Here is a 22,376-nt window from a genome sequence, read left to right as displayed (position 1 = left end):
CCTACTGTGTTTAATGAACAAAATTTTGCTACAGCAGTGACTGCCTGTCTGTCCTCTTTTAAAGTTCTCACACAGCTGAAATCTTCTTTCTAGTCATCTATTTTGTAACTTTGGTCTGGGGATTAACACAATCATAACATAAATGTAGCCTTATATTCCACACAAACACTCTAATAACCATCTCAGTCATCTGGTATGTGTTTTCTAAGAGATTTGGGTTTTTTTTAAATAGTTTTTTTAATAACAGGAAAATTGACATCAAGTACTTATATTTTGCTCTCTTCTGCATAGCAATTCTAATTTTAATTTCTGTTATTTCATGTCATAATTTTCAAGTGTTGCACTGAACTGTATTACAGAGAAGCTGAAATAGCAAGCATCAGTGTCTGGCATCAGGGACACACAGTCGCATCCAAATTCCTAAAACACTTCAGATAGCTTAGGGTGCCAGGTGTCTATTTAGCCAACAGAGGTTAAAAACAGAGACTGAGTTTCAGTAAGCCACTCCATCTACTAACAGGCTTTAAAATTACAACATGTTAGACTGATTTAAAAACAAGTAATTTTATTTACAATAATAACTAACAAAACCCCACAGTCTATTAAAACAATCTAATACATTACTGGTGTTGAAATTATACTAAAAGCCTCAGCGTAAGATCAGAGGAGTTTTGATGGCTCCTGATCTCAGTATTAAGCCACATGTATAGTGTTCAAGACTAAAACTGTTTCAAGTCTCTGACTCAGATGCACATCAGAAAACTAAAACTCAAATTAAACACAGTTCCTTCCAACCAAGTGAGAAGCCTCAACATCCTAAACTACTTTTCAGGGCTCAACTACAAGATGAGTTAGAAATCTTCTACCTCTATTTCTATTTTTTGAATAGGTGTTTATGAAGAACAATACTGAAAGCAGCATCTGGTCTTTTATTTTCAGAGCTCTTCCCAAGATTATCAGTGGGGAATGTTAAGTGACATCTAACCAAAGATAACAGGACAGTATTACACCTTACCACACTATGATAGATAATCATATCAGAATCAAAGAACGTTGAGGGGTTGGAATGGACCTTTAAGATCATCCAGCCCCAATCCCCATGGGCCATGGGCAGGCTCACCTCCCACCAGACCAGGCAGTTCAAGGCCTTGCCCCACCTGGCTTTGAGCACTGCCAGGATTGCAGGAACCACATCTGCCTGGAGCAACCTGTTCCAGTGCCTCATGATCCTCACAGTACAGAATCTCTCCCATATATCCAACCTAAATTCCCTCTCTTTCGGTTTGTACCAACTACTCCTTGTCCCATCACCACAGTTCCTGATGAAGAGTCCCTCTCCAGCTTCCCTGTAAGCCCCTTCAGATACTTTAAGGTTGCTATGTCTCTCTGGAGCCTTCTCTTCTCCGGGCAGAACAGCCCCAACTTTGTCAGCCTGTCTTCACAGGAGAGGTATTCCATTCCCTTTATCACCTTTGTGGTCCTCCTCTGGACTTGTTCCATCTTCTGCTGCTGCTGGGAGCCCCAGAGCTGGATGCAGTATTCCAGGGGGAGTCTCACATGAGGGGGCAGAACCCCCCACACTGCCAGGTCATGTTGAGTTTCTCATCAACCATCACCCCCAAGCCTTTCCCCATAGGGCACAGGGCTGCTCTCAGTCACTTCTCTGCCCAGCCTGTAGCTGTGCCTGGGATTGCCATGACCCAGGTGTAGGAATTGGCACTTCACTCTGTTAGTATAAATATATCAGAATTTTTAAAGGTAAGGAAAAAAATCAGTTCTTCCTTCTTCTGGAGTTACTCTTTTGAACTCCCCACTAAGAGTAGAAATGAACACAGTATTTTATAAACACAGGAATCCTTTCTTTATAACAGAAGTACACACACAAACTCACTGTGAGAAATTTATCACTTCTGAAGGAAAACCTTTGCAATTCAAGACAAATGAGAACACTTCTCTGAGCCAGGTCAGAAAACTTAAACTGACTTAGAATCACAGAATCATTCAGGTTGGAAAAGACCTTTAAGATCATTAAGTCCAACCATTAGGCCAGCACTGCCAAGCCCACCACTAAACCACGTCCCCCAGTGCCACATTTATACATCTTTTAAATACCTCCAGAGATGGTGAATCAACCACACCACTGGGCAGCCCATTCCAATGTTGGACAACCCTTTCAGTGAACAAATTTTTCCTAATCTCCAGTCTAAACCACCTCTGGTGCAACTTGGAGCCATCTCCTCTTGTCCTGTCACTTGTTACCTGGAAACAGAGACTGTCATCCCCATTTCAGGTGGTTGCAGAGAGCTCACTTACTGTAATAGTTCCCTATTTTGAAGGGCTACCAAGGACAAGATGGAACACATTATTTCGGGACCACATACAGTAAAAAAGTGCTTTCATATTCACAGAAGTTATGAAAAATGAACCAAAGCTCATTTCTTTCACTAGGATTCCCCTTAAGGCTCAGTGCTGCTAAATGTAATAAAACTACCTTTTAAATTTCCATTACATACAGAGGAGAAAAATTTAAAAAGCCACTAGGCTGAAGGAGGTTTTCTTCTAGCCATGCCCACCCTCCCCTCTTCTAGAGACAGGCTGTGCTTATGAGGTACCAACTCTTACAGTGCAGAAAGAGTAGTATCAGTCTTTTCTTCAAATTTTCACTCTTGTATACGTAATCCTGAATTCTGAATGAACTTTTTTGATCAAATAAATGTATGTTTGTTTCCATTTCCTAATTCTAAGACCAATCCTGTCCTAAATGATAGGAGTTAATAAGTATCATACGAATTTTGATAATCATTCTACAAGAAAACATTACAAAGACACCAAAACCCTCCTCTGGAGCTTGCACTTTCAGTATAATGACTTGCACTAACTCAAAGCAAAGGAGAAAATCCTATATTTTTCTCTGGTCTGAACTTGGAACCAAGGGCAGCTCACACCACTGTTGGAGAAATAAGTGTGAAATTCAGCTTTTTTTCTACTAGAATACAGCTTCCATTCTACTCAAATTATTTACTCTCTCATTTTAGCAGAGGCTTAATTACAGGAACAGAAGATAGGGATATTTAGGTGTTTTGGCAGACTCAAAACTATCAAGTACATTATAGACAGTGAAAGTATTCATAATTATTGCATATATTGGTGACTTGGTTGGAACTTATTACAGAAGTTCAGCCTACTGCACATTTTCACTACATTTAGAGTTATTAGCCTTATTTATCTGCAAAAAGAAGACAAGGGGCACAGCTCAGCTGAATTCCACAGACAGAGGGCAGGGGGAAGAAAGGACTGCTATTACATTCAAGCACGAGTCTTTTCACTGCACCAGGTTTTGCTGGATTATTATTAAAACTGAAGGAAATGGCCCTGGGATCAGCAATTCATTTCTATATGCCAGTCTATTATTTGATTTGTATATGTAGATTTCCAGAGGTGATTTCCCAGCTATTGTCAAGGCCATTAGAACCATCTTCCTTCACTACAGTGTAGGTCTACTAGCATAGCAATATTCTTATGAATTCAGACAGCTAAATCATGTGCAGAGCTGATTCCTAACACTAGCCATATTATTTCAATTACCTCTTTACAAAGAAAAGATATCTTATTGTATCCTAGCTAAATCTGTAACTACCAGGATTGGTATGTTATGCTTCAACATTTCTTTTTCAAATTTATCCATCCATTCTTCACCTGCAAGGCCCACAGATATAATTAGTGAACATCCCTTGAAAGTATCCTGAAGCAAACGAGTCTTCTTGCACAATGAGAGAATGACCATCAAAGCAGATCATCCCTCATTATATTCCACTGGTATCTGAAAGTTTAGACAATAATTCCCCCAAGAACAGATTGGGATACCTAATCTGTGCCTGGGAAACTGCTACCATTTCCATTTCCATCTGGTCATTTTTACAATCTCATTTTAATTCTAAAAGAGATTTACTGCAGGAGAAAAGAAGAAGAAAAAAAAACAACCATAAAAAACCCCTCTGAAGGTAAAATTTGCCAGGCTTCAAAACCAAGATAGCTATTATCACATTTTCGGCTAATAATTGTTTATTCTATAGTCCAGGGAACAGTACAGAAGACCTACACACATTTGCAGAATCCTTAACCATGTCCCCTCAATCCTTCCCACAGCCCTCACAAACAGGATGATTCTTCACTCAGCACATATTCTTCTCTTCTGTTCACCTGTTCTACTGCAAGAAAGAGGATTTAATTCTGTAAAATTACAGGACCCTATGATCACATATGTTCATTTTAAAGGGAAACTCATTAGCTTCCCTGAATTCATAGAAGCTGCTTCAAAATCATGTCAGTATGGTAGAGAGGTTATTTGGGTATTAAAGCAGAGTGGAACACAGGGCAAACTGCACTGTCCCTGGATCAGGTCTGTACAGCAGGGAGGTGGCAGCATCTCCTTGATCTGAGCTACCCAATTCCACAGAAAGCTCAGCACTGCTGCATGAAACAGGACAGAGACCTAACCCAGCAAAGCCTACCCCTGACACAAATCAGCATATCATCTCATTTACCTCAAGAAGAACAGGCTGATACAACAGGTGTTGGGGCAGTCCAGACTAGTGAACTTCTTTATATCCAGAAGGATTTTCCTTCATGCAAGGGAAACAGCACTGCTGTGACACAGATAGAACCCAAGTGTCCTCTATGAGGAGGCAAAGCAAAATGAGGACTACATGTGATTTCAAGAATTGAACATACACCTCTAGTATTCAACATGACCCAAAGCATGTAGATACTTTGTATAGATAAATACTTCAGACAGTTTACATGGGAAAGTGTTCATGTTAAACTTAGCAGCTTAAATAAGAGAATTTCCATTAACTGCCAGTACTAATGAGAAAGAGGCAGGAAAACTATTAGGACTAAAAAAAACTAACTTTGCCAGTAAATCATCAAAGTGCTCTAAGAAATAGGGACATCTGAAAATGCTTTAATTTTTTTTTAAAAAGAGTAAAAAAACCCAAACAGTACTCTGCCCTCAGTCAATTACAAATAATAGGTCTTTTAGAAAACTGACTCTAAGCAGCACTTGCCATCAGCATTTTAGAAGCCTCAGCAGAACACAGAATCCCCTATTCCACAATGCCCTGAGAACTACAACGACTGTGGTTTAACTGCACAGCACCTTGAGGGACACAAACAAAAACTTCAGAAAATTCATACTGAAGTACAAAAATGCTCACAGCTTGTAGCACACATTAACATCCTTGGCCTTAAATGGATTATTTTAAGCCACTTATGAACTTGGAGTAAAGAAAAAAGAGCCAACTGCTTTTTAGGACATGTTTTGAAAAATAGTAGAGACTGGTAGGCATAGGATGAGTTGTGCTGGGCTAGTGCACTTCTCAGCCAGCTCCTCAAGGGTATAAGCCGGATCCCAGTTCTGTCACTCAGAGAGAAAACACTGAACAGGGAAACTCTGTGGCATTTCCTCACGTACATAAAGAGAGGAACAGAAAGTGCTTAGAGCTATGCTATGTGCACCATAGATTGTCCTCCTGTAGCAATAATTTTGGCAGGTTGAACACGCAGTTTGTGATGTCCTCCCAAGTGTTTATGACTCTCCCCTCAACCATGTCCTTATGGGTACACACACGACTGTGCTTGCACGCACATAAATTCAAAGATCTGACTTGAGAAAGCACCACGCTGAGAGGCCACACTTGTTTTTTCAGGCAGACATTTAGCACATAGAGCAAAAGCAGTCTGCTGCACACTTACAGAACCTCATGGACTAGCTGATCCAGGGCACATAACCTCAAATCACTCCGAGCAGAGATAATGATTCCCTCTCTAATGCAATCAGCATGCCACTTAAAGCACAAATCTACTGGGGTACTTGCCAGCAGAACAAACCCCATCTACAGTAGTATATATACAGTAATATATCCAAATCACTGCTTCAATTTAAAACTGAGAAGAACTTACAAATCACTTTTTTCAGATTTTTAGGATGTTTAAAACCAGTTTTTTCACTTTTAAAATCTAGTTACCATGAAAATTAAACTTTTATTAATCTGTTTGTATCAAGAATTACGAGATGAAGGTATAAGACATATCTAGAGATTTTCCATGTTTTCAGTTTTCACATCCTGCTTCTTTGCAGATGGAGCAGATGGGAACAATGCTACAGCCTAAAGACAGGGTAGACCCAGAGTAACTCTTTTGGGACAATAAACTAAAAGGTACACCACAGCAGAACAGACTGGGAGAAGTAGTAAGGTTAGCTTGACTTGCTCATGAAACAAAGGATAACACAAAGGTTATCCTCAGTCCCACCTGTTCTTCACAAAACACTTGCATACCAAATCTTGAGACTATTAAGTCGAAAGGTGTCCAAAGGAAACAAATTAACCTCATCCATTCCCATCACCAGCAGAGGAATTATTTTTTGTCTTCTGTCATGTACAACTGCCCAAATTAGAAACATGCAAATGAGAAATTTCAAAGAGGAGAGCCATGGAAGTTACAAACAGAATATGAACTCAGTGAAAGAGAAAACTGATGCAGTTTCCTGACAGTCTATGAAGACCTTACACATTACAGTTACAATATCAGTGGCCTTTTCTTATGCCCCAGTCTCATGGGGCATTAACGGATACAGATCTGCCGGCTGAAGTCAAGCTCAACTATTTTAAAACTAAGTAAATTCAGTTGTCTTTTTGTTCCCTGACATTTTTTGAGCATTTACAACTTTCAGGTGATGGTAGTTAAAACAATCATAGAATATCCGGAGGTGCAAGAGAACCACAAGGATCAAAGGCCAACTCCTGGCCCTGCGCAAAGCAACTCCAAAAATCACACCATGTGCCTGAGAGCTTTCTCCAAAGACTCCTTGAACTCTGTCAGGCTTGGTGCAGTGACCACTGCCCTGGGGAGCTGTTCCAGCACCCAACCACCCTCAGGCTGAAGAACCTCTTTCTAACATCCAACCTAAACCTTCCCTGACAACTTCAGGCCATTCCCTCAGGTCCTGCCACTGGTCACTACAGAGCAGAGATCAGTTCTGCCTCTCCTCTTCCCCTAACTGCAATGAGATCTCCCCTCAGTCTCCTCCAGGCTGAACAGATCAAGTGACTTCAGCCACTCCTCATACAGCTTCCCCTCAAGGCCCTTCATCATCTTCATTGCCCTCCTTCGGACACTCTCTAACAGCTTCACAGCTTCCTTATATTGCAGTGCCCCAAACTACACACAATATCCCAGGTGAAGCCACCCCAGTACAGAGCAGAGCAGGACAATCCCCTCCCTCACCCAGCTGGCGATGCTGTGCCTGATGCCCCACCCCCCACCCCGGACACAGCTGGCCCCCCTGGCTGCCAGGGCACTGCTGCTCATACTCAGCTTGCCAGCCAGGACTCTCAGGTCCCTTTCTGTGGTGCTGCTCTCCAGTATTTCACTCCTTGGTCTACCCATACATCCCAAGTGCAGAATCCATCAAGTGTCTTTGATAAGCTTCACAGAGAGGATAAGCAAGATGGAGGTATCACTGTGTTACTGCTAAGCCTACAAACTAATAAAACTAACACCAAAACTAATAAAAGCTCAAGTTTTTCTAAAATCCATAGCAAAATAAATAAATCCATCTGTTAAAACTACTAACACTAGTCAAAGTGTCACCCAACTGAGCATGCCATTTTTACCTGGTACTGCTGCTGACCTTCAAGAGCAGCCCCACCCATCAATATCAATGTACTTGCTGTTCAATACACCGACTGTACAAAATACTGCTGACAGTCCACGAGCTGACCTTTTGCTTTCATCTTTCACTATCATTTCTCTATATGGAATACTCTAAGTAGATGCTGCTTGCATTCCCAATGTTTTTCCTCTTTCCAAGTAAAGAGTTTTTTCTATGTCTACAAACAAGAACATGTTTCATTTATTGGGTTTTCCTCCCACATTTATATTCTTTCATATCATAAGCTGCATACTAATGACTACAGAGTGGTTTATTTATCAGTAACAAAGCTACATATAACAAACACCTACTTATTCATGGCAAGATCAGAGTACGAGTTTGGCTTTCCACAGAATATTCCCAAATCAAAATACAACAAATTCAATAGCAAAACCAAAAAATGAGTACAGTTGAAGAGACCTAAAGCTACAAAATTATTTCAGAGAGCAGTTGCCAAATTTTCTGTATTGCCAACAACTAATGCTTCTGCCCTAGAAGGATCAAAGACAGACAGAGGCTTTTAAAAACCAATTCATCCACAAACAGAAGGGGAAGCTGAGTAACAGACATGCAGCAGCATCTCTTCTTTCACTCAGTGTGTGCATAATTCCTCATAAGAGTTGTTGAGGGGAAATTATTTCGTTCTTCCTGGAGTTTCTCCTGCAACACACAGCTCATCTGTGGAAGCTGCAGCTTGCTACCTTCCACAGCTACATACTACCTGCCATTTCTCAAAACAGATCCATTTATGACTCTGATTCATGTTTTTTTGAGCAGTCAGGGGAAGTTTGTAAACAATTTATTATTTTGAGAGGTATTTACATGACAACTGATTTGTATCATGGCATTTCTAATGCTTAGCTGAAAATAAAAATTTATGCACTGGGAGTTTTGGGGTTGGTTTTTTTTTTTTTTTCCAAAGAGTGTTGAGAGAAAACTGTTCTAGGTGAGAAAAATTCTTCTCTAGGAGAGGCATATGACCTGGAGAGGAGGACCAGCTAAACATTGTATAACCTTTGAAAAACAGCTCAACGCAGAACCTTCATGTAACTAGTTTGCTATTTCACAGGTTTCCTACTTGAGGGAAACTGCTCAAGGCTCCAGAGCAAGGGCAGGTCTTCCAAGGATGTTTCCAGTACAGGGCTGGTGCATCAGAGGCCTCACCTGCCCAGCGCACCTTCACCCCTGCCCCACTGCAGGGAAACCTCAGCAAACACTCCAACCCCACAGATAACCTCAAAGCAAACAGTTGCTGTCTACAGCCCTTGCTTTCTGGAGCTGAACAAAGCATAATCAGAGCCTTCTTCTGTGATTCTTACCCAGACTCCACAGAGGTAAAACAAATTAGCACAACCAAGGACAAGCAGAACCCAATTGCAGTTATACAGCAGGAAACTTCAGCACCTTGAATTTTGTGGCTGATATGAGCAGAATTTTAACACAATTCTGTAATTTCTTTTGATATAACACTAACTTTAAATTTTTGAACAAGTTGCCTTTATTGAAAACTAAATTTAGGAGTCCACTAAATTTCAGGTCCATCAGCTTTACAGTTACTATTAAGAAATGGAGATTTAATTCCATGCTCTGTATTTAAACTGAAGGAAACTCAAGAGCTTGCTCTAAGTCAACACAAATCTCAGAAATTTCTAGCAGTAAGGCCACTGTTTATGCACACAGAATTTGCATTCTTTAAGCAGCAGCAAAAAGAACCCCAAAAAAACCAAAACCCAAAAGCTGTAGTTTTGTAGCTGTAGCCCAATATATCTTCAATTTCAAATATTAAGAAATGCTCTACTTAGAGGTGAAAATTGGTGGCATTGTAATATAAGCTACTGATTTAGCTGGTTTACTGAAAAATCATTAGGCTCAAAAGGTTAAATGGGTGCTAAATTAAGAGCAGATTGTTAAAATTTTATTTAGGAGGCACAGTATTTCTTTTCATAGTGAACGATGAGTGGGTGTTAAAGTCACTCAGCCTCTTGAACAACCAGAGCCTTCAGTAGATGGAAAAAGCAATCACAGTTGGTCAATGGAATCATTTGCATGTTTTCCACCCTTACAACATCCTTTCTAACATACATAAAATATTCCCCATATAAATTAAATAAGAATTTATTTTAATAATGTGGCAATGAATTAGTTCATTGTATTAGTTACTAGCCTTTCTGTCTTGCTGAATAGTTAGACATAATTATAACACACAACAGTAAGAGCCACAAAATATGTCAGGTTTAATGGCTTTCCAAAAATTGCAACATAATGCTGATATGCCCAGTAACACTGAAATTATGTAGCCCCTAAAACATGGATCACAAGAACAACACGAAAAAGTGCCACTACAAAATGGGACATGGATACAGCTCAGGCAGAAAAGGGTGTTGGGATGAAAATGGAGCAACTGGACAAAATGCAAACACAAGAAGAGCTATAGGGGAAAATAAAACCACGAGGCAGATGGAGAACTGGTGTTTTCATATAAAACTGGAAGAAAGAACTGCTTCTCTCCCTAGAAAAAGGGAAAGAAAGCCAACAAAAAACAGAATGAAACTGGAAGAAACAAAAAGACCTGACTAAACTAAACTGTGTTAAATCCCAGATGAGGCAACTAGACCTAACAAAGAGCTGAAACAGACGTTATTCCTTCAACAATTTGACATGAATGAAGCTCAAGAAAAGGGCTAAATAACTTACATACCAGGGTAAAAATCCAGTTTGAAGTGTTCAGGAAACACACAACACTGGCATCTGGAAAAAGGGATCATCAATCCAACATTTCATATACTGCCAAGTGCTATCCACACGGAATGCACATTCCCTTTGGAGCTCTTCAGGCTCAGTGCCTTGGACACGAGGCTGGAACTGTGATGCTTCATGAGCATCTCTTCCTCTCAGGCCATTTAATGAAAGCAAGTCCACACATTGCAAATGGCATTTCCAGCTCTCATTTACATAAATCAGGAAGAAAACAAGACAACGATACACAGTATCTCCCACTAAAAAAAAAAAAAAAATTAAGGGACCCCTAAAAGAATGGTACAATGAAGAAATACTTAAGCAGTCACTGCTCCAAAGCTCTGATCATCAGATTCTGGACAGCAGGATCAAACTGGTACAGAGAACACGACCTATTCACCAAAACAGACCCCACTCAACAATTTATGCAGGTTCTTAAGAACAAAAGGTCACTCATTCTGTGGAGAGAAGTCAGGATGCAGAGGGCAATGCTATTACAAGAGACAGCAGGTGCCCTTCTACCGGTGAGGGAAGAGAACCATGGAAAATAAAGCACACACTGTGCACTTTGAAAAAGCACCTTTTGAGACATAATTGCACATATACTCCAATTCCAACTTCAGCAAGCACAGAATCCATAAAAATTATTTGTTTTCTTTTATATTCATCACCTTTCAAGCTTTCAGGTTTTCTCTAGGCACGTTTCCTCACTGACCCTTACTGATCCTCTTACCCTATGTTTTATATTAACCAACACTATTCAATTCATGTTCCTGCAAAACAAAACAAAATATTTTCTAAGTATCCAGTAGTCGTGACTGCTGTTAGAGCATGATTTAGCAGTTTATTCATCTCCCATTTGGGAATCTCAGCTGCTGAAGGAGCACTTCCATCAGCTGCTGCAACTGTGCCAGACACTGTCCTCATACCACACTATGCAAAGTATGGAAAAGCATGGACACACAGCAACCTTCATTTCCTGGAAAACAAACCCATTCTGTTGCTTGGCTTTCAATCAGTTGCAGCAGCAAAGCAGAAGTACCCACAGCACAACTCAATCTATTAGTAACGAGCAATAACAAAAAGAACAAAATGACTTTAAGACCTGAAAAGGCTCAGTCAAGTTTCTGCCTTCCTGAGGACTGTAAAGGACAAGCCAAGACCTATCAGAAAACACTGCATCACATTCCAGTACTGTGGCAACCCTTAATTAATCCACAACTGCTATCTGTGCAGAAAGAAGTATCTGAAATAATACTTATATTGGTACTGTTGGACCCATCATAATTAGGCACTTTTAGGGTAGTTCTGTCCTATATTTCATTTGTTTCATCTCCTGAAGGATGTTACTCTACCTTGCTGTTGGTAGTTTGCAATGAAAGGTCTTTTTTTCAAGCTAGTGAGATCATAAAGTAGGATTGTAAATGCTTTATAATGTGCTTTTCCCTCAAAAAAAGAAAAAAAAAAGACACTATAACAGAATTTATCACTACTGTCATTAATAGGCCTAAAACCTTGTCCTGAAAATTCATAAAATAATCCTCTGAGATGTTGCTAATCTAGCCAGCCAAAAATACCAGACTCTTAGCTTGACATAAAAACTTGTCTTTTTAATAATTTCAATACTCATGTTGTTCTTGGCTTACTTTGATCAGACATCTCTCTCATTTATCCTCAATACACTCAAAGTAATGAGCACCATTGAATTTCATCTTTCTGTTCAGTACATATTTTTAATCTTCATAAACAAATTCAGCACCTACTTTATTTTCCATTTTCTCCTGCTTTATCATTTAGTCTTATCCTTCAAGAAATAACCTCAAAGCTATTATTTTATCAGTTTTATGACATTTGAAAACAAGTGTTTTAATGATGTCTGTCATCCAGTTAGTTAATTCTCCAACTTTAACATGTTTTGCACTATTTGGACATTTTTCCCGCTGAAGAGAATATTTAACATTATTCATTTGCATAAGGTATGTGCACATTTCACTCATCTTAGTAATCGATGTGACACACAGAAATGCTGAGTTTAGATTTGAATTATCTCATCTCAAATATGCCACACACAGAGGGCATAACCCTAAAAACCTTAAGTTCATAGTACTCTCACTGAAGGCAAAATGAGTAACACATGGGAATAGTTTGGGGAGCTTTATACCTTATCTGCCTCTCAGTTATTCTAACCTACATTACTGATGGACAAATACAAAATTACACACAAAGTGTAAGCTGACATATTGCTGACATGAAGTTATTCAATAAAAATAAACAGATATTCTTTGGTGTAGAATTTCAACTAATAAAGCAAGGAGAACTGTACTACAAAACTTTCATCTTAAGAAAGACTACAAGGAAACATAACTGCACATCAACACACATCTCAACCACAGAATCCAATGACACTAAAAAGGACAAGAAACTCAAGCCAGTCGTGTGACACAGTAATTGGCAGCAACAGGAAGGGATGGTGCCAAATAACATCCATAATAAAGTTCATGGGCTACATTTGCTCAACTTGGTTCAGCTCTATAACTTGAAAGAATTACACTAACATACACTATTCCATTTAAAATTTTCAAAGAGAAAAGACATAATGACTCTGATAAAGATGCTTAAATTATGCCCTTGGAGAGCTTTGCTTAAGCACAAACATTTGCTTAATGGAAAGTTAAACTGAACTAAACTTGAAAAATTCTAAGTTTTCTTAATCTCTATTAACTTTGACTTAGAATATAATATACCCTTTTGAATGATACAGCCTACCAAAAGAGTTGGAATTATGGAATTCCAGAAACATTCTTTAAATGGCAAATAAAAAATGCAGGGTTTGTTTCTAAAAGGTAAGTTCTATGTGAAGTACAAAGGATACTTTTTGAATGAAGAAATTCTAAATTACTACTAAAAAAACCAACAAAACTCATTGCTTTTCACCTACGGGCTTTAGAATTCCACTCCACCAGGTCTCAGCACACATGAGTTCGACCAGTTACAGAGAAGTTTCCAAATGCTGTTCTCAGCCAGCTTTTAGAGGCATCCTGACCAACAGAGTGATAAAACCTTGAACTGATTATTGAATTTAAGCGACATGCCTTTGTTTTCCCTCACTGAGAACCTGAAACAATTTAAGGAAGATTACTGAGGGAGTTACACAGAAAGCGCTGCCCAAGACAAAAAAAAAAAATAAATACAAACAAAAGCCAACCAACCCACCCCCAAAAACCCCCAAAACAGACCACAAACATCACTTGCAAACACAAATCTTCTAAGAGGAAGAAAATTCCACCCATTTTTTCCTTTTGTTCCCAGTTAAGTACCGCATTTACTCCAGTTTTGTGGAACATTTCACGTTAAAATTCTACTTCCTGCCCAATTGTAAATGTTTGCTTACTTACTGAACTTAAAAGATGTTCATATTTCAGAGTGGGAGAAGAAAAAAAGGAAAAGCCTTGCCTCTAATTTCAGTTTCTTTCTTTTCAATTTGAAATGGAAAAGGTCATTTACAGCAAAAATGGGGATATATTAATGCAAGAGAATGAATCAAAATGGGAACACCTGACTCTGAACACTTCTAAAGTTTAATTTGTTTTAAACCACTGCCAAAAAGTAACATTTTTTCCCTTGACATTATTCTCCAATTCCTACTTAAGTATGTCTTTTATAATTCTGAAAGGCATAACAGCCAGCAATCCATCAAAATGAAAGCTGCAGTTTCAGATATTCCATTCTCCTATTTTACAAGCCACAACAATATTGCTTAATAGGCAAGAGCTGGCTTCCTTCAACAGTCTCTGTTCACTTTGGATCAGAAAATATATATCCCTGCACAAGGAGAACATTTGAGTATTTTAAGTTTTCAGACTCCTGAAAGACTGGAAAAAAAGGAGAGGGAGCCAACAACGTTTTAGAATAATACTTCGTTGAGGAGATATTTCCCACAGTTCCATATTTCACTGGTTGTTAAAAGGAAGAAGAAAACCAACCAACCAAAAAAACCCTGTTTTCCTGAAAAACAATAAATATTTGGAAATTCGCCTTGGGGACAACTTTAAGCAATAAACAAAGATCACACAAAAGACTCAATGCCAAGACTTTTTTTTTCCTTTTTTTTTGTTAGCTGCACAATGCTAAAAGTCTCTTCTAGATTTAACACAAGAGGTGCCCATCTTCAGATAGGGAGAGTTTTACTATATATTAAAAGTTCATAGTCATATTTTAATTTTCCCATAGCAATGGAAAGAGGTGTAACAAGTCAAATTTAGAGCTCTTAAGCTGACACCAGCAAGGTTCCATCATTCCATCAAAATGGTATTTTGGCCTTGTTGGCAAGTTCCAGTGTGTACCTGCAGGACTGCCCCAGAAGGCAGCAGTCCCACTTCAGGTAGGAAAGAAAACGATCATCATCTTTTAGGGGTGGGAACTCTTTCCTGCCAAGGGGACACAGATTGCAGTAACAATACTAAAGCAGTGAAATGCAGAATTCAGTGCAGAACTGCCTTGTCTTTAGTGGTCTCTTCCCCAGGACAGGCACATGAAGTGATAAATCTGTTATAACAGGGTCACCCAGCAATGCTCATTCATGATAAGCAGAGGGCAATGAAGACCATGGAAGCACAGCTGCCATCTCCTTAACAGGAATTTCTAACCTACATAACCCCACTGCTGTTGATTACTTATTTTACCCTGCAGTGTTTACATACAAATCATGCTGCTTTCTTCACAAGAAGCAAGTCCTTGCTTTCAGATTTATGTTTCCCTACACAGTGAGAAAAGAATAACGTTTTAAAATGTGCAACCACAAATATTTGGCTTAGGAATACAGCTAAGAAGTGAAGTGATCCCTATAGAGTCTTTCCATTTTGAGCTTTAGACTCAAAAATTGCCTTCTAAAAGGAAGGTGGAGAATAAGGCATAAAATTAAAAAAAACCACTGAGTACACAACTAAGAGATCAAGCAACAAATTAACTGTAGTTCCACCTCAATTTATCTACTTCATAAATTTAAACATGTACTCAAACCTCTTTGGCAAAAGAATTAGAAGACTATCCCTCCATTCAATACTATGGAATGGGGATGAAAACATTCAAATTAGCTTGCACATATGCAAAAAATATTATTTGGATTCCCTGTTATTTAAGAGGCAGCTAAAGAAACTGCTTTGAAGAATGTCTCCAGATTCTTTCAAGCTTTGGAAGATGACAAAATCATTAGCATTAGCAGGTCAGACACTTATCCAACTTACTTCCAGCATCAAGAAGGAGGAAACTGAAAACATTTGCCTCCAAATTGAATTAAGTTTTCAAGTGTGAGAACAGTGACATGGAGGCTAAAAGCACTGACAGTTCACAGATTAGACAAAAAATACTTGCATCTGCTATGGATTGGGCTGGTGGAAGAGCACAGACATTCAAAAATCAGACTCACCACAACTAAAGTAAATAAGAAGTAAAAGGCAAATAACACATTCCTGTCTGTGATACTCCTGATCCTGGTCTGACACTGCTCTAGGAGTTTGCTCAGCCTGGATGAACACTAAAATAATGTATCACTGACAAAAAAAGGACACATTATTAAATAAGGTATGAAAGTCCATCCTACCACTTTGGTAGCAGTTCTACCCAGAGCAGGAGCAGGCAAGCACAAGGGAACATGACCTATTACCTCACAGAGCAGCAAGACCTGCTGTTCCCAACAGGGACATTCAGATGATTTCAGGTATGAATCTACCATAAAAGATCAGCATGTGACCCCATGTAATTGAAAAGTTAGACTAAAACTGTCAATAAGGACAGAAATACAATACACCAGTGGAACAGAACAGCACATCTACATACCTCTTAGTTTTTTATTCTCTCTCTCTTCAGCTATTTTCACTTCTAAAAAAGAAGAGTTAAATTTCCTTATTGCTGCATGCATCTGAAAGATTTAATCAGCTTATTGGTAAACTTTGGAATTGCTCAAGATGGTTGTACATGGCTATTAAAATCATGTTCAGCAAAGTGTGATCTATCATGGCTTTGATAAAACCCAGACCAGGTAACACTGATTACTTACCAAACTATTGTTTAAAAAGTCGTTCTCCTCAAACACAGAAAATCTCATCGGTAAAAGCTGATCATACACTGTATTTATTTCTCTAAAATTCATTCTAAAATGCCAAACAGGTTGGCCTCATTGAATTCATTATGCTCCTAGACTACAGTGACATTAATCCCCAAAACATCCCATTAGAGTTCAAGTCTGTTTATTTAACCTTTCTGTGTACCTAGCACATACCCATAAAAATCAAAGACTGCCTCAGCTAAATGTAGTTCCACTCACCAATTTTGAAATGGTGGTGTGTGCCTGGCTATTTAAATGATTTTTTTTTCCTCCTGCCATTTCAGCTTTGTAGCACATCAACAAACGTATTTCATCCAAATAACTCCTGCAAAAAAGGAGAGGAATTGAACAGTTGCAGGTTCTTCATAGTCACTGGTACATCTACTCCACAAAGCAGTACTGCTGCATCCCATAATTCTGACTCCAGTGAAATCCAACCACTCAGACACAATGTTGTGGTGGTATCTGCAAGGCACTTAACAGAAATAGAATTAATTGCAATCCTCTAAAGAGCTGATCCATTAGCACCAGCATGTGAGGCTGTGAGAAAAAGGAGACATGATGGGTAATGCTGAGGCACATCTTCTCTCAAGGGAATACTTCAGAAGGTTTTTATATTAGGAAAGCTTTTATACCCTTCTGAAACAATACACAGATATCCATTTTCTGTTTCAGGAGCTTTTGTGTTTCACATTTGTTCTACTCCTTACAAATATTACTCTAAAGAAAAGGTCAGCAGCAAAATTCTACAGATACAGTCAATATCAGGCAGACATTTCAAAGAGCAGAGACAAGCCAAAGTCTAAGAACTTGAGCGAGCCTAGAACAAACCAAAGGCCAGATACAGGTGACTAAAAAAACCCACAAAAAACAACAAAACAACAAATCACTACACACAAACTACCACCGCCCTCAAAAAAAAAAAAAAAAAAACCAAAAACCCAACACCAAAAACTACAGAAAACAAAAGTATTCCCAAAAGAAACAGAGAAACCATCAAGGTATTAGCACCTAAAAATCTGGCTAAAATAATTTGTAAATTTTTTTCAAAACCCAAACAAGCAAATAAAACACCAAATAAAACCAACCAAAAAAAAAACACCAAAAAACCCCAAAAAAACCCAAAAACCCCAAACTTCACATAACCAAACTCTCCCAATCCTAGCAATTCCTTTAATGTAGAAGACTTACCATTGTTTCCTTCTTTCTACAAAAGAAAAGAGAGCATGCATGACTTCAGCTACAAATGGTTTGCCCCACCTTTCACTTCTTCTGAACTACTATTACAGAGGTACAAGAAAGCTCTATCATCAAGTGCAAGCTTTTAATTAATTCAAAAAAAGTATTTAACTTACCCTAAAAAACTAAAGTTAGGTTAATATCCTGGTCAATCCCTGCTTGTGGCTACTATTACTAATCTTCTACAACCAGGGACATAACAATAGATCTTAAATATTTCTAATAAAGAACTTTGCTGCACTGGACAAATGGAAAAAAAATATAACACAAAATAAAATAAAAGAAAGTTATAAAAATAAAATAGGAAGGTAAAGAGCTAACAGGTTTTGTAGAAGTCACGTGTCACAAACCTGCTGGAGCAATCAGAAGCACCAGTGTAGCATACATTAACAGTCTTTTTAAAGTGTTTACAAGGTCCTTGACCAATTGCTTGGAAAAATTAAACTGAAAAGGCATAAAAGGAAAGTATCTTCTATTAATAGATGCCCAGGAACAAAGATGTGTATAGTAAGGTGATAACATTTGCTAATGCAAACAGAAGACTAAACTAATACTGAAGATGAAGCCATAGGCTCCCACTATACCCACCAACCAAGTGATAAAACATAGAATGAAATTCAGTACTGTAAGTGCAAACTGTACACTTTTGGCAAAACACAACTACTTTTATAACATTGGACTTAAAATTAGCTCCTCACTCAGCACATAAGATCTGGTGGCACTATGGAGAATCCAGGCCAGTTCTCAAGGTTGGTCACAAAAAAGAATGGGAATAGTAAACTGTGCGCAGTGATGATGCTGCAGGAGAAAGCATCATTTTGCCCTTAACAATCAGTAGCTGCTTCTCAGTGGATGGAATTGCTCTGAGGGTTTCTCCCCAGAGCTGGGAAAGGCTCCCTCCGCGCCCAGCCCGCCTGAGCCCCCAACGCACCACAACCGCAAAGGAAGGATGACCAGAGACCAGGAGGTTTGGTGGCAGAAGAAGCAAAGCTTATTTGAACGCCTCATTTATATAACCTCAGGCAAGGAAGGTTCTGGAAGGGTGGGCAGTACGAGGCTTCCTATTGGTCAGGGAACATGCAAATAAGGGATGGAAAATAAACCAATAGAATAAAGGGGTGGAACGTTACAACAACCACTGATAAAGCAAGAATAACAACCAATCAGAGAACAGGGATAAGAACCAATGAGGAGAAATGGTGGGAAAAACCCCTAGGGGATTATGGGAAGAAGAAACTTTGATAGGGGATGACTAAGGGAAAATACAATAGAGAAGACACGTTTGTGACACACTTTTATTACACCACTGACTTTAGGATATCAGTATTAGGGGCACTGGGGTTTGTAGAGTCTGTGTCCTCATAGCCCCAGCATTTGTAGTACTCTTGCTATTTCACAAAACCTAGGTCTTCTCCCACAGCTGCTGATAAAATAAATGTGAGGCCAGAACAGCACTACAGCCTTTTTTATAAATCAGAGGTGATCATCTTATTCAGAGAAAATTTAAGCTCTAATCTCAGAGCAAAAGATGGGTAAAAACCACAGCATTTTCTTCTTGGCATAACCAGGACCCTGAAGCACAGCTGTCCTCCAAGCTCCCAAGCTCATCTCCTCCTCTTCCCCTTGACATACCCATGCTGGTATCAAGATGACACAAAGAAGTCGCCCTTCATCCTCCCAACTACCAGGTCACGGCATCTGCGTTACAGTCAGTCCTCAAGAGGAGTAAAACAGCACCAGCTAGTCAGGATCACCCAGCATGAAACGTAAAGAGCAGCACTGTGATGTACGTAGATATGCACCACCCATCTCCCTTCTGCTAAACACAACCCTCACTAATGAGTATGAGGTGGGGAGAGCACAGACCAGCCAGATCATCTCCTTTAATGGTGCACTGGGCCCCACCCACGAGCTCCTTGGGCTGGCTGCCATCAGTCACTTTGCAGCTGCAAGATATCTCTATCTGGACAGACTCCTCTGGCTTCTCTTCTTCGCTCATCATCCAGCTCATCTAAGTCTAAAGCGAGGTTAATCAGCAGCCCCGGCTTTAAAATCCTGCTTTAGGCCAAGAATAAAAGCAAGTTTTTCCCTCAGTGAATTACTTCAGTAGAGTGTTTTCCTTAGGATTAGTTAACATTAATGTAAGATGTTCATTTGGCTGGTAACCTAAAACTATTATCTGAAGAGATTGCTGCTGCCATCTACTGACAGGTTCGATTTCAAACAAAATTCAAAGCAACTTAAACCCAGGTTATATTCTAAAATGAGACAAACTGATGCAACAGAAAAGCCCAGCCTGCACAAACTGGCAGTCAGGCTCCATTATCTATCCGACAGGATAATGGAGCATGAATAATACCTCGTATCAGGCACAGATCCCTTCCAGTGAAGGAAGAGTTTAGCAACAGCATCCTAACAAACTGGTGCATCACCTTAAACAGAAGAAATGTGATGCAAGCAATTTTATTTGCTTTTTAAATGAAAAGTAAGGCATTCTTCCTTTGAGTACTGATCACTCAGCACTGAAGAAAAGTAGGTATACCAATGAAAGTTGAAAATTAACTTTCTTTCACTGCACAATCTCTTCGGAGTAATACCCCAGCTCAGATTAACGCAATCAAAAGTGCCAGTTCTGTGCTCAATTTGATACGGTTTTATCATCCTAAGGGGTTCTTCACTGGACTGTAAGTGAAATGGTTTCACAGGCCAAGCAGCTCTTCCAGCTACAGCTGATACCAACTTCAAAACTCAAACCAAAACGTTTCCATGATTCCTCTGGGTCCAGATTCACAGAATGCAGCACCTTAATACAATGGCATTATTAGTCTTCCTCCATCCCTAAGTTTCTTTCATGTGTTAAGAGCTAATATTCAATGAGATAAATGCCAAGTATTTTAGTTGCCATCTACTCAGCTACAGATTGCTACACATTTTCTGCTCAGTGCTTGCACTCAGCATTTCAGAGCCCTTCTTGTTTCTAATATAGACATCAGGTCTGCTTTACCCAAAACCAGGCAGCTGTTACAGTCACCTCTAAAATCCATAGCTTGCATTGTTTAGCCTGGAGAAGAGGAGGCCCAGAGGTGACCTCATCACTGTCTAGAACTACCTGATGGGAAGTTCTAGCCAGCTGGGGGTTGGTCTCTTCTCCCAGGCACTCAGCAACAGGACAAGGGGGCACGGGCTCAAGCTCTACCAGGGGAAATTTAAGTTGGAGATCAGAAAAAAAATCTTTGCATTGGAATGGCCTGCCCAGAGAGGTGGTGGATTCACCATCCCTAGAGGTTTTTAAACTGAGATTGGATGTGGCACTGAATGCCATGATCTAGTAAATGGACTGGAGTGGGACCAAGGGTTGGACTTGATGATCTCGGAGGTCTTTTCCAACCCAATCAATTCTATGATTCTATGATTCTAACTGTCACCCACGTCTCCCAAAATAGCTGTGGAAGCCAATAGAGTCCTGATCTTGCAAACTTAGCTCAAACAGTGAATGTATACTCAGTCCCAGGACTCTCCCAGGCAAGAAGCTGCTCAACAAAAGCATCTGCCAGATTCCCCTACTCTCTGAGAACCATCACAGATCTCAAGGCAGCACCAAACAGAGCAAGAACCAGTGAACTAGGACAGAACCACATGGGGATGCTCTATAACCTTTGGTTAAATACAGTTATCTACACAATTATCCAGTATAAACAAGACTGGTGCTTGATTAACATCAATTACATAATTGTAACACACACAGTTCCACATATTATGCAATTACAGCACACCAATTGCTGCAGCAATAGCAAAGAACACAAACAATTATTTACAAAAATTAGACCTAGTTAATTCTATTAGATAACACAAATTCAGGGATTTGCTCAGATTAGAAGTTTATATATATCACCGGAAGGTTTATGAATGCAGATCAGGGATCACAGGACCCTAGGATATTACCCACTGAACAGATAAAAAACATAGATGTTAAACCACAAAAAAAGCCAGAGTTTACACACCACAGACATGCAAACCCACATCAGACTGCATGACAGCCATAGAACATTAAAATAAAATGGTATTATAATTATGAACCTCTTGCAAGAATTATATAGATTAAAAAATTTTGTAAGGACAGAATTTAAGGGAAGACAATGAGATTATACTTATTAGGAAGTGTCTTGTTTTAGTAATTCCTTCCTGGTTTCACAGAGCTGTGAACATGTGCTGTGTGCTGGACACAGCTCAGAAGCAGAACTTTAAATAAAACTTAGATAAAGAACAAGTAAGCCACGAGGGAAAATCTTCATCATGAAAACAAAGAGCTTACAAAAGGAAGGACATAAGATTTGGATGTCAATGAGAGAGCAATGGTCATAAAAACCTAGAAAAATCATTTCTGCAAGACCTCTAATAGGTACAACCAAATGTCTTCTTTCCCAAGAACAGGGGAAGGATATTTCATCAATGAAAAAGCAAAATTAGATTACCCCAGTCCAGACTGCTAGGTGATGCAGAGCTGGAAAGAGTGCTCTGTCTTAAAAAGAATATGCAAACACAAAGAGCCAGAACACAAATACTTATGAATATATTCCTGCTGAA

At 39.2% G+C, this 22,376-nt stretch overlaps 1 protein-coding gene across 1 annotated transcript in view; it reads right to left on the bottom strand.

Moving 5' to 3' along the window:
- The window catches only part of INPP4B (inositol polyphosphate-4-phosphatase type II B), a 269,367-nt gene extending 249,899 nt beyond the window's left edge, over positions 1 to 19,468 (bottom strand). The window contains exon 1 of the mRNA XM_071555695.1: positions 19,425 to 19,468. Coding sequence (XP_071411796.1) covers positions 19,425 to 19,428 — 4 coding nt within the window. The 5' untranslated portion in view covers positions 19,429 to 19,468. The remainder of the gene's footprint in view (positions 1 to 19,424) is intronic.
- Positions 19,469 to 22,376: the final 2,908 nt, after the last annotated feature.

This window comes from Pithys albifrons, chromosome 5 (genome assembly GCF_047495875.1).
Source record: "Pithys albifrons albifrons isolate INPA30051 chromosome 5, PitAlb_v1, whole genome shotgun sequence".
NCBI classification, from domain to species: Eukaryota; Metazoa; Chordata; class Aves; order Passeriformes; family Thamnophilidae; genus Pithys; species Pithys albifrons.
The sequence above is the reverse complement of the archived record's forward strand: the minus strand, read 5'-3'. Positions and strand labels throughout refer to the sequence as shown.